General features: G+C 53.3%; 2 protein-coding genes across 6 annotated transcripts in view; one reads left to right on the top strand and one right to left on the bottom strand.

The window, feature by feature from the left end:
- Positions 1-1,433: 1,433 nt before the first annotated feature.
- ETV7 (ETS variant transcription factor 7) lies at positions 1,434-8,610 on the bottom strand. Of its 3 annotated transcripts, none has more exons than XM_061349528.1 (8): positions 8,276-8,610; positions 5,695-5,812; positions 5,232-5,396; positions 4,880-4,987; positions 3,857-4,048; positions 3,093-3,235; positions 2,646-2,746; positions 1,434-2,248 (listed from the first exon to the last, which is right to left on the bottom strand). In XM_061349528.1, the coding sequence occupies exons 1-8, from the start codon at positions 8,279-8,281 to the stop codon at positions 2,227-2,229; spliced, it is 855 nt and encodes a 284-aa protein (XP_061205512.1). In that variant the 5' UTR covers positions 8,282-8,610; the 3' UTR covers positions 1,434-2,226. The 3 variants fall into 3 exon arrangements, with proteins under 3 accessions (XP_061205512.1, XP_061205511.1, XP_061205513.1); XM_061349527.1 differs by having other exon boundaries at positions 1,434-2,234; positions 8,276-8,608; XM_061349529.1 differs by lacking the exon at positions 5,232-5,396 and having other exon boundaries at positions 1,434-2,234; positions 8,276-8,607.
- Positions 8,611-8,773: 163 nt separating this feature from the next.
- Positions 8,774-11,205, top strand: part of KCTD20 (potassium channel tetramerization domain containing 20) — a 28,144-nt gene continuing 25,712 nt past the window's right edge. The window contains exon 1 of one of the 3 annotated variants that reach the window (XM_061349523.1): positions 8,774-8,892. The gene's annotated coding sequence lies outside the window, so the exon portion shown is untranslated. Of the gene's footprint in view, positions 8,893-9,935; positions 10,022-11,205 lie in introns of those variants that run through there. The other 2 variants (XM_061349525.1, XM_061349526.1) reach the window with 2 other exon arrangements.

The following is an 11,205-nucleotide window of genomic DNA, read 5'->3' as shown; positions in this document are numbered from 1 at the left end:
ATCTGTGTTAGGAAAAACACATCCATGGGTGCGTATTCCAAGAGCTGCACAGGAACAGGATGGGACAGGTACCAAGGAAGGGTCTGCATTCCCAAAGCTGTCCCTCAGGCCTGGGCAGGTCTTAACGCTGACTCTGCTGGGTTTCACCCAAAAAAAGATCTGGATTTCCTCTGCCCTAGGCGGAAAGAAGGAAGTGGTCTGGTGCTTCACTGCCCCTTCCTGCTGTGGTCCATCCCCAGGCTGCAGCTTGGCTGGGTGCTGGGTAACCTCCAGCCCCTTCTCCTCGTCAGGCTCTCCCAAGCCCTGTGTCACTGCTCATTTACCCACTCGAGCTTCTCACTTCCTTCTCCTCCATCTCTCTCCTCATCGAACACTTGGGTTTTGCAAGGAGCTGGTGATGTTTTCTGCAAGCAGAACTACCCAGGCAGTGTTTCTGGAGATGTCGTTCTGCTGGAGCTTTGGCAACCAGCACTCACATCTCCCACCACCTACAGCCCACCAGCATCCCCAGGCTTCAGTTAACGGTTGTAAAGCAGTTTTGCAGGAGCAGCACCAGCTGCAGCAAAGGGGGCTGCAGTTTCAGGTTGGCACCAACCAGTTTTGATGAAAGACTTAGTCACCAATCCCCACCAAAGCTTTTCACAAGACAGCTCCCAGACCCACTCACAGCATCACTGCCCCACGTTGGTGCTGCTGCAGCCCCAAGACTGTAACTTGGGCTTGGGAAAGGGTCTGGAGCGGGTATGAGGCAGCAGGATCATTTCTGCAGTGCTGCAAAACCAGGGTTGGAAGGAACCCACCTTTTCCTATAAGCCACAAATGCTGCTTCACAACCGGTACCTGCGCTTGTCACCTCACCACGTGTTTGCACTGTCTTTACCGATTAAACTGCTCCAGGGCAGGTTTAGATGGAGCTGAGGAACAATTCCTGCCCCAGAGGGTGCTCAGGCATTGGAACAGGCTGCCCAGGGCAGGGCTGCAGGCACCATCCCTGCAAGTGTTCACACAGCGTGGAGACGAGGCCTCAGTGCCATGGGTTAGGGGTGGCCTTGGCAGTGCTGGGGTAAGGGTTGGACTGGATGGGATTAAAGGGCTTTCCCAGCCTGGATGCTCAGCTGCTGCACTCTGGTTTAGGGCTGCCAAGCCTGGGGACAAGATCTGGGTGCGCAAAGGAGCTGGTTTTCAATGAGGAAGGTTTGGGTTTCCCCAGTTTCAGGCCTTCAACCAGCAGGCAGAGGGATTTTCAACCTTAAACAGCCCCAGGTTTATTTGCTCAAGGAAAAGCCATCTGAAAATATTAGTGGCTATTTTTGGATTTCACACACACAGTTGTTCCTCGCAGGGCACTGACAGTGCCAGGGGGTGGCTGGCATTCCTGCTTCCGACTTCAAGCCACATTTCTGACCCTGAGTAACCACATTTCTGACCATGAGTAACGTTCATTACTGGCTGTGTTTCTCTTCTCATTACTTACACAGCTAATTACAAACAGCAATGAAGAAGGAAAGAAGTTAAAACAAGACCCAGCTTAGGGCATCCATGCAGCCTGGATCTCCAGCCAGGCCCGATGCAGGCAGATGGTTCAGCACAATCCCACCCTTAACCACAGGAGCAAGCCCACAGGACAGTGGGACTGCAGTCTCCGCAGTGGAAGTCCATTCTCAAACTGGGAAGTGGCTCAGATCCAGAGCAGTGTGGTCAGGCTCCAGGCCACCGCTCACTGCAAAGGCACTGGGGTAGATGCTCAACCCAAAGCACATGCCCCAGTGCTCTTTACTCAGCACATCTCGCTGCAAGAATGGTCTTTACCAGCAAGTTTGAACCTTAATGGCAAGCAACCAAAGTTACACAGCAAAAATGTCAGGCTTCCTCCCCAAAGGAGAGAAAAGAAGCGAGCAGGAGACGAGCCAGTGTTCTCCTGCACTTTGGGGCTGAGGGACAGCTTCTGGGTGTGTTTTGCTAATGAAGCCCCAGAGGTGTCACTGCTTTGGCTCAGGGTGGGTTTTGAGACGCAGGAGCAGCTCTGTGGCCTCGTGTCCAGGAGATGCCAGACACCAGCATGCCCCAGCAGAGCACAAGTCTGTGATGCACTGCAAGTGCCATCATCAATGACTTCCTATGGTGAAACCTCCAGTGGGTCTTCTTTCAAGTCTTCCTGGTCCTCGCTTTCCTGCTCCAGCTGCTCCACCTTGATGGATTTCTCATGGATGATCTCCCCAGGAGTCTTCAAAAACCTGTAATACATTTGCTGAGTGGCTTTAAGAGCATGTCCCACCCCAAACCAGGCTCTAAATCCTGGAGCTCTTGCCCTCATCAGCTGAGCTCTGCACCTCGCCAGAGGGTATCTGCCATCCTTGGCTTTGCTAAGCATCCCAGCTCTTGCTTTGCACCCAGGATGCACCAAGCCTGGAAGACAAAGCTCAGTACTCACCAGTCCAGGGCTGGCATTTTAACTCCAAACCAGTCCCAAGGAAGCAGCCAGCACTGAAACCAAGAGGCCCTTGGCTTATTTTCACCCCTTCCTCTGTCTGGAGGTCAACTTCAGACCTGGTGTCACTGGGGATCTTGCTGGATGAAGCAGCTGCCAACATCTGGAGCCCATCACCTTCCCGTGCCCCAGGCACCTCTGATCTGCTCCAGCTCACCTGAATAACAGCTTCTGCCCTGGCTCCTTTCTGATGATGTTGAGTTTGTAGTAATGTCTGAGTGCTCGTGACATCTTCTCATAGGTCATATTCATCCGGTTCTGGAAAGAGAAAAGAACTGGGAGATCTGTATAAAAGCACTGACACGTGGCTTGGGTCTGTCTGCAGCAGGACCACACATGAGGCATTTGAGGTGGTTCTTGGGCACTGCAAGCTGCAGCATGGGTCTCCAACCCAGCCTTGCTGCTGGGTCCATATCCATTACAGTTTGCTTCCTAGGGGATAAGAAAGCCTCCCTCCTTAATCACAGGAGGTTGGCATCTCTCACCAGCCCTGCATCCACTGTCTCACCCTTCCCAATCCCTGTACCATCAGCTCTGGAGAGCAGGTCCTGAAAGCAACATGCAGAAGCCCAGGAACGACAGATTGGTTCCCAACTGCATTTACCTTGTGGTTGCCCCAGAGCTGGGCAAGCCCGTCAGGGTTCACAACCCGAAAGATCTTGGCTTCCTTATCTTCCCACTTGATGTAAGGCTCATAGCGGCTGTCAGAGAGGAGCTGGTACACATAATCCCACAGCAACCTGCAGTCTGAGTGTTGGGGGAGAATAAATAGGCACAAAGCTCCCACTAAGGCTCCAGTGAGGGTGAGTCAGCAACAGAACTGCACGTGCTAGCAATGGTAATGAAGAGAAGAGCCCAGAGCTCATGCACAGCACTTTTTATGATGGATTATTTGCCTACAGGAAACCTGGAGAGGGGCTTGGGACAAGGGCCTGTAGGGACAGGCCAAGGGGAATGGCTTGAACCTGCCCGAGGGGAGACTGAGCTGAGCTCTTAGGCAGAAGCTCTTCCCTGTGAGGGTGCTGAGGCGCTGGCACAGGGTGCCCAGAGAAGCTGTGGCTGCCCCATCCCTGGCAGTGCTCAAGGCCAGGTTGGACACAGGGGCTTGGAGCAAGCTGCTCCAGTGGAAGGGGTCCCTGCCCGTGGCAGGGGTTGGAGCTGGAGGAGCTTTGAGGTCCCTTCAACCCAAAGCAGTCTGGGATTCCATGATCTCAAAGCATTAACAGGAACTGCAGTTTTTCCGGTGAGGAAGCTGAGGCAGGGAAGCACCCACTGCCGCATGGAACAGACCAAGGCGAGACAGATGGGCAGACAGGACAAAGCACAAGCTCACTGCCCCCCGGAACCAGGCTATAAATTCAGGTTTACCTGCAATTCTCCCATCCACTGGGGCTGACAGGGCTGTAGGAAAGGAGCAGCTGGCATCTGCCCTGCAGCTGCCCTCCGAGCTGTGATAGGAGAGGTTCAGTGGCCCTGCATGGCTGCAGGACATGGGCTGTTCTGCACAACCCAGGCAGGAGGAAACAGCCATTGGAGCAGCCTCAGCGCTGCAGCCCATCCCTGGAAATAAAACAAAGCCAAAGCAACCCTGTGGTGCACGACAGCAGGTACCAGGAGATCTTGCAAAGCTCCAGAATCAGTGAGAAGGGACAGCCCAGGCTGGTTATCAGCCCAGACAGAGGACAGGGATCCTAAGGAAACCATGGGATTTTCCCAAGGCAAGAGCAGCAGGAGGTCCAGGGGGATTAATGGAGATGCCAAGGAGAGTGAGGAGCAGATACAGAAGAAAAGCTGGAACAGGTGATTGCACCAGAATACAGATTCTTGTACTGTAAATTGTTGTGGAGGCTTAAGATGCTCATCACCCTACAGCTGAACTGACAAAAGAACTGAGGAAAACACTCCCAGAGCCACCTCAGTGCAAAGCCACTTCCCTTATGGGCACACATAAGCCTCACTGGCCCTGACCAGCCTCACCTGGGCCTCTCCCCATTGGCCCAGAAGCTCTATTTAAGCTCAGCCCTGGATCCCCATTCCTTTCCCAGCTATGCTGCAGGAGGACTGGTTTCTAGCCAGGGTTGTGCCTCTGCCTGGTTATCAACCCTCTGATCCAGATCTCAATCCATAGATAGACTTCCTAATGTAGCTATAGCCTTGCCTGGCCACCATGGACCCACCTAGACTTGATCTGATCAGACCTGCTTCATCACTAAAAGCTTTCCTAATGACCTGGACTCTGTTGGACCTGGCTGCCACTTCCAGGACTGTCCTGCTACCCTGAAATAGGATGGGATGGATTTAGCTGCTTGAGTTTCAAACCCCAGATGCACGCAACCCACTGTAGCTGAGGACAAGTTCTGCTTGACAGACAGCTGCCATTCTCCATCATACCTTTCTCTGTGCTCCTGGCTTCTCTGAAGGGTGAGTTCAGCAAAGGGCTGCACACCAGAACTCTGCGTTGAGTCTTAATGTACTGAAGTATTTCATATAGCACATCACCTGCAGGGAAGGGAAGTCTGCTCAGATGACTTGGTGTTACAGTCTCTCTCAGTTGATGTTGTTGCTTAGATTTCTGTGCCACAAAGAGGTTGTTCCCATCCCAAAGCATTTACAGTCCAGATATATTAAAGGTAGAGGGCTGTCCTTGTCTCCAGCACCCAACTGGTCAGAGCTAAAGCCTGCTGGGACCCAGCTTGTGCTGTACTTGGGTGGGCCTCAGAAACACCCTTGCACTGAGTCTAACCTGAGCTCGGAGCTCGATATCTGAAGTCATCCTTGGTGAGGATGCACAGGGCTTTGCCGTTCATTTCAAACTTGCTGTCGTCAGCTGGCCGAAGGGAGAACTCTGTCTCAGCCCATCTTAGCCAGTGGATCACGTCGTCCTTGCTCCACAGGGAGGGCTGGATTCCTGAAACCAGGGGCATTCTCTGAAACAACTCAAGTCTCCAGCTCCAAAACTGCTGGGGGGGGGGGAGGGCAAGGCGGGATGCTGATCGTTTCTATCACCAAACTTTCCCTCTAGATTAAGAACTCAAGCCAAAAGCACCCCTAAGAGGGAAAGTGAACCCTGATGACTGGTCCATCTTGTGCCCCTTGACCACAGGGAGTGGGCTCTGGGTGGGACACCACGGCTGTACCCACAATATTCCACCCTGTGGGAACTTGTGGGGTTTTAAGCAGCGTTGACTTGCTCAACATCGACTCACTCAGCCCGCCTGGAAGCGTGAAGATCTCCCCCTCGCTGCTGGGTGGGTGCCTGGCCTGGGATGGGGCTGGTATCGAAGCTGTGACAACAGAGCTGGGAGAGCTGATGGCTGCTTGACCCTGGGAAAAGAGATCAAACACATCAGTGGGGGGAATTCCCAGCTCTGGTCCTGCCTTTGCTTTGGATATGGCTCCACCACAGTAATTACTGCTCCAATCTGGTTTCTCACAGCAGCATGATGTGCTGTGTGCTGCTCTTCCACACTGGGTCTAGGTCCTTTGTCAGCCCCAGGATGAATCTCTGCTTGCCCAAGACACCATTAGTAAGCAGAGATCCCCCACTCTTTCCCCAGCTCTTGAGCACCTTTCCTTGAGTACCTGCCCTCATCCAGGCTCTGGATGTGGGATATCCATCCCCAGGGCTCCATGACTGCAGGGAAGTAAAAGACGGAGCCAAACCTGGCAGAGCCAGGTGCCTGTGCTGGTTCCTGTTTCCTGGAGCACCCTCAGGTGCTTGTTGGATGCCTTAGGGTTAAGGAGAGCCCTTCAATTCTTTAGAGTCATTAAAATAAAGTAAAACTGGTAATAGAGCTTAGATTTTTGTCTTAATATCACTGTATGAAGAGATATCTAACTTTTTCTGCAGGGACCATTTGGGCATAAATAGGAATAGCCAACCCATAGTTTAGGGAGATGTCTGCTCATCTTGCTCACATGCCATGAAATCCCAGAACCTCAAGAATTACTCCTTCCTCTTGGTTATTCACTAAAGAGCCCCTCCAGCATCACTGAATGGGGAAGATGGTTTGTGCTGGGAGGAGAAGCAGCCCCATCATCAGCATCTCTGCCTCCAGATCTCACCCGGAGCACGTGAGCCAGGAGGGAGCTCTCATCCTTTCCGCCCCATCTAGATCCTGAAATATTGCTGCCAGCCAGGCAGATAATGATTTCCTTCAAAAGTCTATTAATGTGAATCCCAGCAATTTATCAGCGTCATTCTCTGGAAAATTAACAGTTTAGCCTACAAATAGCATTTTCTGAAGCTCCAACACCCGCTCAGCTGGATGTTTGGAGGCGGTCAGAGCAGCCAGAGCTCCTCAGTGCATAGAGCGGTCAGATGAGCTGAGCCCCCCTGAAAATCAGGGCTGAAGAACATCAGGATGTGCAGTGGGAAAGCAGATGGTGCCGGATGTATTTTAAACGCAGAGCTGGTGTCCCCAGAAGGAGGAGCACAGGAGCAAAGTGCCTCATCCTCCCGGGGAAAACACTTCACCATCCCCTGCACTGGGCACTGGTGAGGCCGCACCTCGAATCCTGTGTTCAGCTCTGGGCTCTTCACTACAGGAGAGACATTGAGGGGCTGGAGCGGGGCCAGAGAAGGGCAGCGGAGCTGGGGCAGGGCCTGGAGCACAGTGTGATGGGGAAGGGCTGAGGGACCTGGGGGGTTCAGTGTGGAGAAGAGAAGGCTCAGGGGGGACCTGATGGCTGCCTCCAACTGCCTGACAGGAGGATGGAGCCAGGAGGGGCTGGGCTCTGCTCCCAAGGAACAAGGGATGGGACAAGAGGAACCGGCCTCAAGCTGCACCAGGGCAGGTTTAGATGGAGCTGAGGAACAATTCCTGCCCCAGAGGGTGCTCAGGCATTGGAACAGGCTGCCCAGGGCAGGGCTGCAGGCACCGTCCCTGCAAGTGTTCACACAGCGTGGAGACGAGGCCTCAGTGCCATGGGTCAGGGGTGGCCTTGGCAGTGCTGGGGTAAGGGTTGAACTGGGTGAGCTTAAAGGGCTTTCCCAACCTGGTTCATTCTGATTCCCTGTGACCCTTCCAGCAGGAGGAATGTTGGAGTTTGGTGATGGGCAAGGGGTTTTCTTCAGCAGGAGGATGAGTGTGCCTCAACTCCCTGCTAGCAGGAGTGACTGCTGCCTGGCTGGGAGGTTTAGCAAAGCACAAGCAGCTCTGTGACACACAGGAAACCAGTGAAAATCCAGTTTAAACTTTGAACAGGAACACAAGAGACCTTTCAGATTCATTTTGAGCAATAAGCTACAGGGGAAAATCAAAGTGAAAGAAATTAGTGGAGTATTTTGCCTAAAACTTCTCTAATAAAAGATATTTTAGTTTCCTCCCATCTGTGTGCCTCCCTTACAATAAGGCTTACAATAAAAACAGAACGAGTGGTTGGTATTTTTCCTGCTCCTAAAGATTTCTAGGGAATAAGAGATTCCTTCTGAGTTGTTAGTACTTGATATTATCACTTTACACCAGTTTCCTGCTCTCGCTTTTTTTACTGCTTTGCTGCTTCCACATGCCAGCATTTCCCTGCTTTGTGAGGAAGGGTTATCCTTGGAAAGGTTTGAGGGGGAAAAGCAAGGAAAAGGGGATGAAAACAAACCCCCGGCGAGAGCCGCTTTCTGCTTGGTCCCAAATGGGGGGTATGGAGCCCCCCCCGCTGCTCCGGGCTCCCTGAGGCCATTTGGAGGAGGATGGGGGTCACCCCGCTTCCCAGCATCAACTTCCACAACTTCCAGCCCCCATTGAGGTTAGCAAACCGGGGACATAGGGACCGGGGGGGGGCAGCCCTTACCTGCATCCCCGGTGGCGGCGGGCGGCCGGTGCCCACCGCGGTACCCCCCGGTGTCCGGCGCGGGCGGGTCCCGTCCCTGTGGCCGCTGCGGCTTCAGCGCGATCCTTCCGGGAAACGAAATCGAAACGAGCTTCAGCGGCGGGAGGCAGGAGAGCGGCGGGGCCAGCGCCCAGGGCCCGGGGATTCCCCCCGCCCCACTCCCGGTGCTGCGGCCCCGCGTCACCTTCACCACAGCCGCCGCCACTTCCGACCGGGGCGTTTGGGCGCCGTTCGCTGCCAGCACCGGTTCTCCCGGGGTCCCATCCAGCCGCAGAGGACGGAGCGCTCTCGGGACGATGCCGGGGCACAGCTCGAACAGCCGGTGTCATCCTTTGTCGGCACTGGGAGCGGCCCGGCGGGACCGGGCACCCCATGGGATGAAGACCGGGACCGGACCGGGAGCACGGAGCGGCGGTACCAAGGCCCACGCACCCGCCACCCCACCGGCATCTCTCGGTTCCCATTGGCCAGCCGGCTCTGACCGCGGAGCCAATCAGAAAGCGGCCCGGAAGGGGAGGGGCTTAGCGGCGGGACCCCGCCCTCTGCCAGGCGGAGGGAGCGGCCTCGGCGGGGACGCGGTGAGTGAGGCCTAAGGGCGGGTGAGGGGCGTGCGGGGCCTGGTGGGGCTTGCCCTTTCTCCTGGGGGTCTTAAGGCACCGTGGGGGCTCTTTCTCGCTCTCTGAGCTGGGGAGAAGCTTTAGGAGCCTTCCCGGCCCCTCTTAATGCTTTGAGGGTGATTTACGGGCATGGGGCCGCCGGTTGTGCTCTGTGTCCGCGGGGACTGAGGCCCTTCACGGCTCGGAAGAGGCCTTTGGAGCTCGAGGTCTTCCCCCACCTCTGCGAGCGCTGAGGGGGTGTCTGTGCGGTTCGCAGTGACTCCGCTGTTCTAGAGGGGCCTGTGGGGCGGGGAGGAGGTAGAGGGAGACCTGCCCCTCTGTGGTGTGTGCGTGTGGGGTCTTAGTGTGCACTGAGGGGGTGCTTCCACCTACCCCGTGTTTACTTGGAGAGGGACCTTTGGGGCCTCTCCTGCACTGCCTGGCAGGGGACTGGACCTTTCTCCTGGACTGTGTAAGAGGCCTCGGGGGCTTGACTTTACCCAGTGCTCCTTGGTGAGGCTGCTACTTGTGACCACCACCTCCAGAGCAGGAAGCATCCTCCTCTCAGGGTGCTGGTTGGTCACACTGCCCTCTTGTGCGTGGTCTGTTGGAGGCTGTACGTTTTTAGGTTTGAATCTACACCTTCCCTTTCCTCCTTCCTATCTGGCCCTGCTGTGGTTTGAAAGGGAGCATTCTGAGGGGTTTTCCCCTATATGGGTGCAGTAGGTGAGACCTCAGCCTGCCTCTGCTCATAGGCGCCGTTTTGTGTGATGCCTTTCCCTGTCTCTGATCCTGCTGTTGGATTCCCTGTGTTGTTTTCTCAATGACCTTAGGCCCTTCAAGGAAGGGGTAATGCTAATGCCAAGTCTTGGGTATAAACCTGGGAGGCTCGGAACACACCTCTGCAGGAAGAGTGTTTTGAATGCCTCTGCTGCAAGCACAAACCTTGTTGTTGCAGTCAGTTATGGCTGTAAGGCAGAAAATTCACCTGTGTTCTCTGTGTCTGCCTTATCATCACACTCCTTCCTGCTGGCGTTGGACTCGTGACCTGTGAATCGCAAGGAGGTTGTGTCTCGGGGATCAACAGAGAGGCTCAGCTCTCCCTTCTGAGGTGTGTCCTTGTTTACCCCGGTGCTGGCACTGTGACACTGCACTGCTGACAGTCACCTGGATTTAAGGGTTATAAATACTTCTGCCCTCAGTTCACCGAAGCACTTTCAGTGATGTAAGCATCACAAGAGTGAATTATTGGGTTCAAAAACTGTGGCTTAGTCTGTAGACAAAGCTGCTTGTGAGAGGTGTTATTCTTCACACTGGATTTACACATGCCTTTGTTACAATGGAGTGATTTTATTTAGGATGACAGTCACCCTTTAGTAAAATAGACTTGATGCTGTTAATAACCTCTTTGTACTTATTTCACTTTAAAAAATGCTCTTTTGCAAAGCAGCCTCTATGAGATTTGCTCATGTTGTCACAATTGTCTTTGTTTTCTATAATACCATCCATGTTAGAGGCTCTTCTATGGTCTGATCTTATGGTTGAAATGGAGTAGTTTGTCTAGACTAATCCTAAGTGAAGCTTGTGCAGAAAACTGTCCAAACCTAAGCTTTTAAGAACATGTTAAAAGTTGTGCTCTCACAGAGAAAGGTGTGTGCTGGGTAGGCTAAATTGGTGTTTGTTTCAAAACGAGTCATTTGCAGCACATATGATCCTTTTTGATCTCTTTCAGTACTGTCTTTTGCTGCTAGAATTGGGGGGAGGGGGAGGGGAGTTTTCTGTTTGAATTCGGCTTAAAAGGAGTGATCCTTCTGGTAGGAGTTCATCACATAATTTTGGGGGTGCCTTCTCTAGCTATTCTTTGTAGAGCTGAGTGAACCTCATTGAGTCCAGTCAAGCTGCAGGTGGCTACCTGGGAGCAGTTGTAGTGGAAAAGACTAAACTGGTTATTTCTATACTTCTCAACAGGGGTTAGAAACAAGTTATAGCAATGGCATTTGGGCTGTTTGATATGGATTGCATGTACCTACAGGCAGAGAAAGTGATTGGGGTTTGGGGGTTTATTGGGGTTGGCTTTTTTATCTGGAAAGGTTTTGTGATAGTTCTTTGAGTGGAAGGTAAGGTAGTAATTCCAGAGCCTCAGAAGCAGGAAGCCTCATCACTGGTCCTAATTGTGCTAACAGAGATGTATTGTCTGAGATCCACATGGATGTGACCAGGTTTGTTGGATGTGTCCAGTATAAAATAACTCAATGTTACACTTTATTTTCCTGTGCTGTAGACATGGCCTTACCT

Source organism: Neopsephotus bourkii, unplaced genomic scaffold, assembly GCF_033783945.1.
Source record: "Neopsephotus bourkii isolate Nb327-2 ecotype Australia unplaced genomic scaffold, CSIRO-AGI_Nbou_v1 NB_414, whole genome shotgun sequence".
In the NCBI taxonomy this organism is placed as follows: Eukaryota; Metazoa; Chordata; class Aves; order Psittaciformes; family Psittacidae; genus Neopsephotus; species Neopsephotus bourkii.
This window is presented reverse-complemented; position numbering and strand designations above follow the sequence as displayed.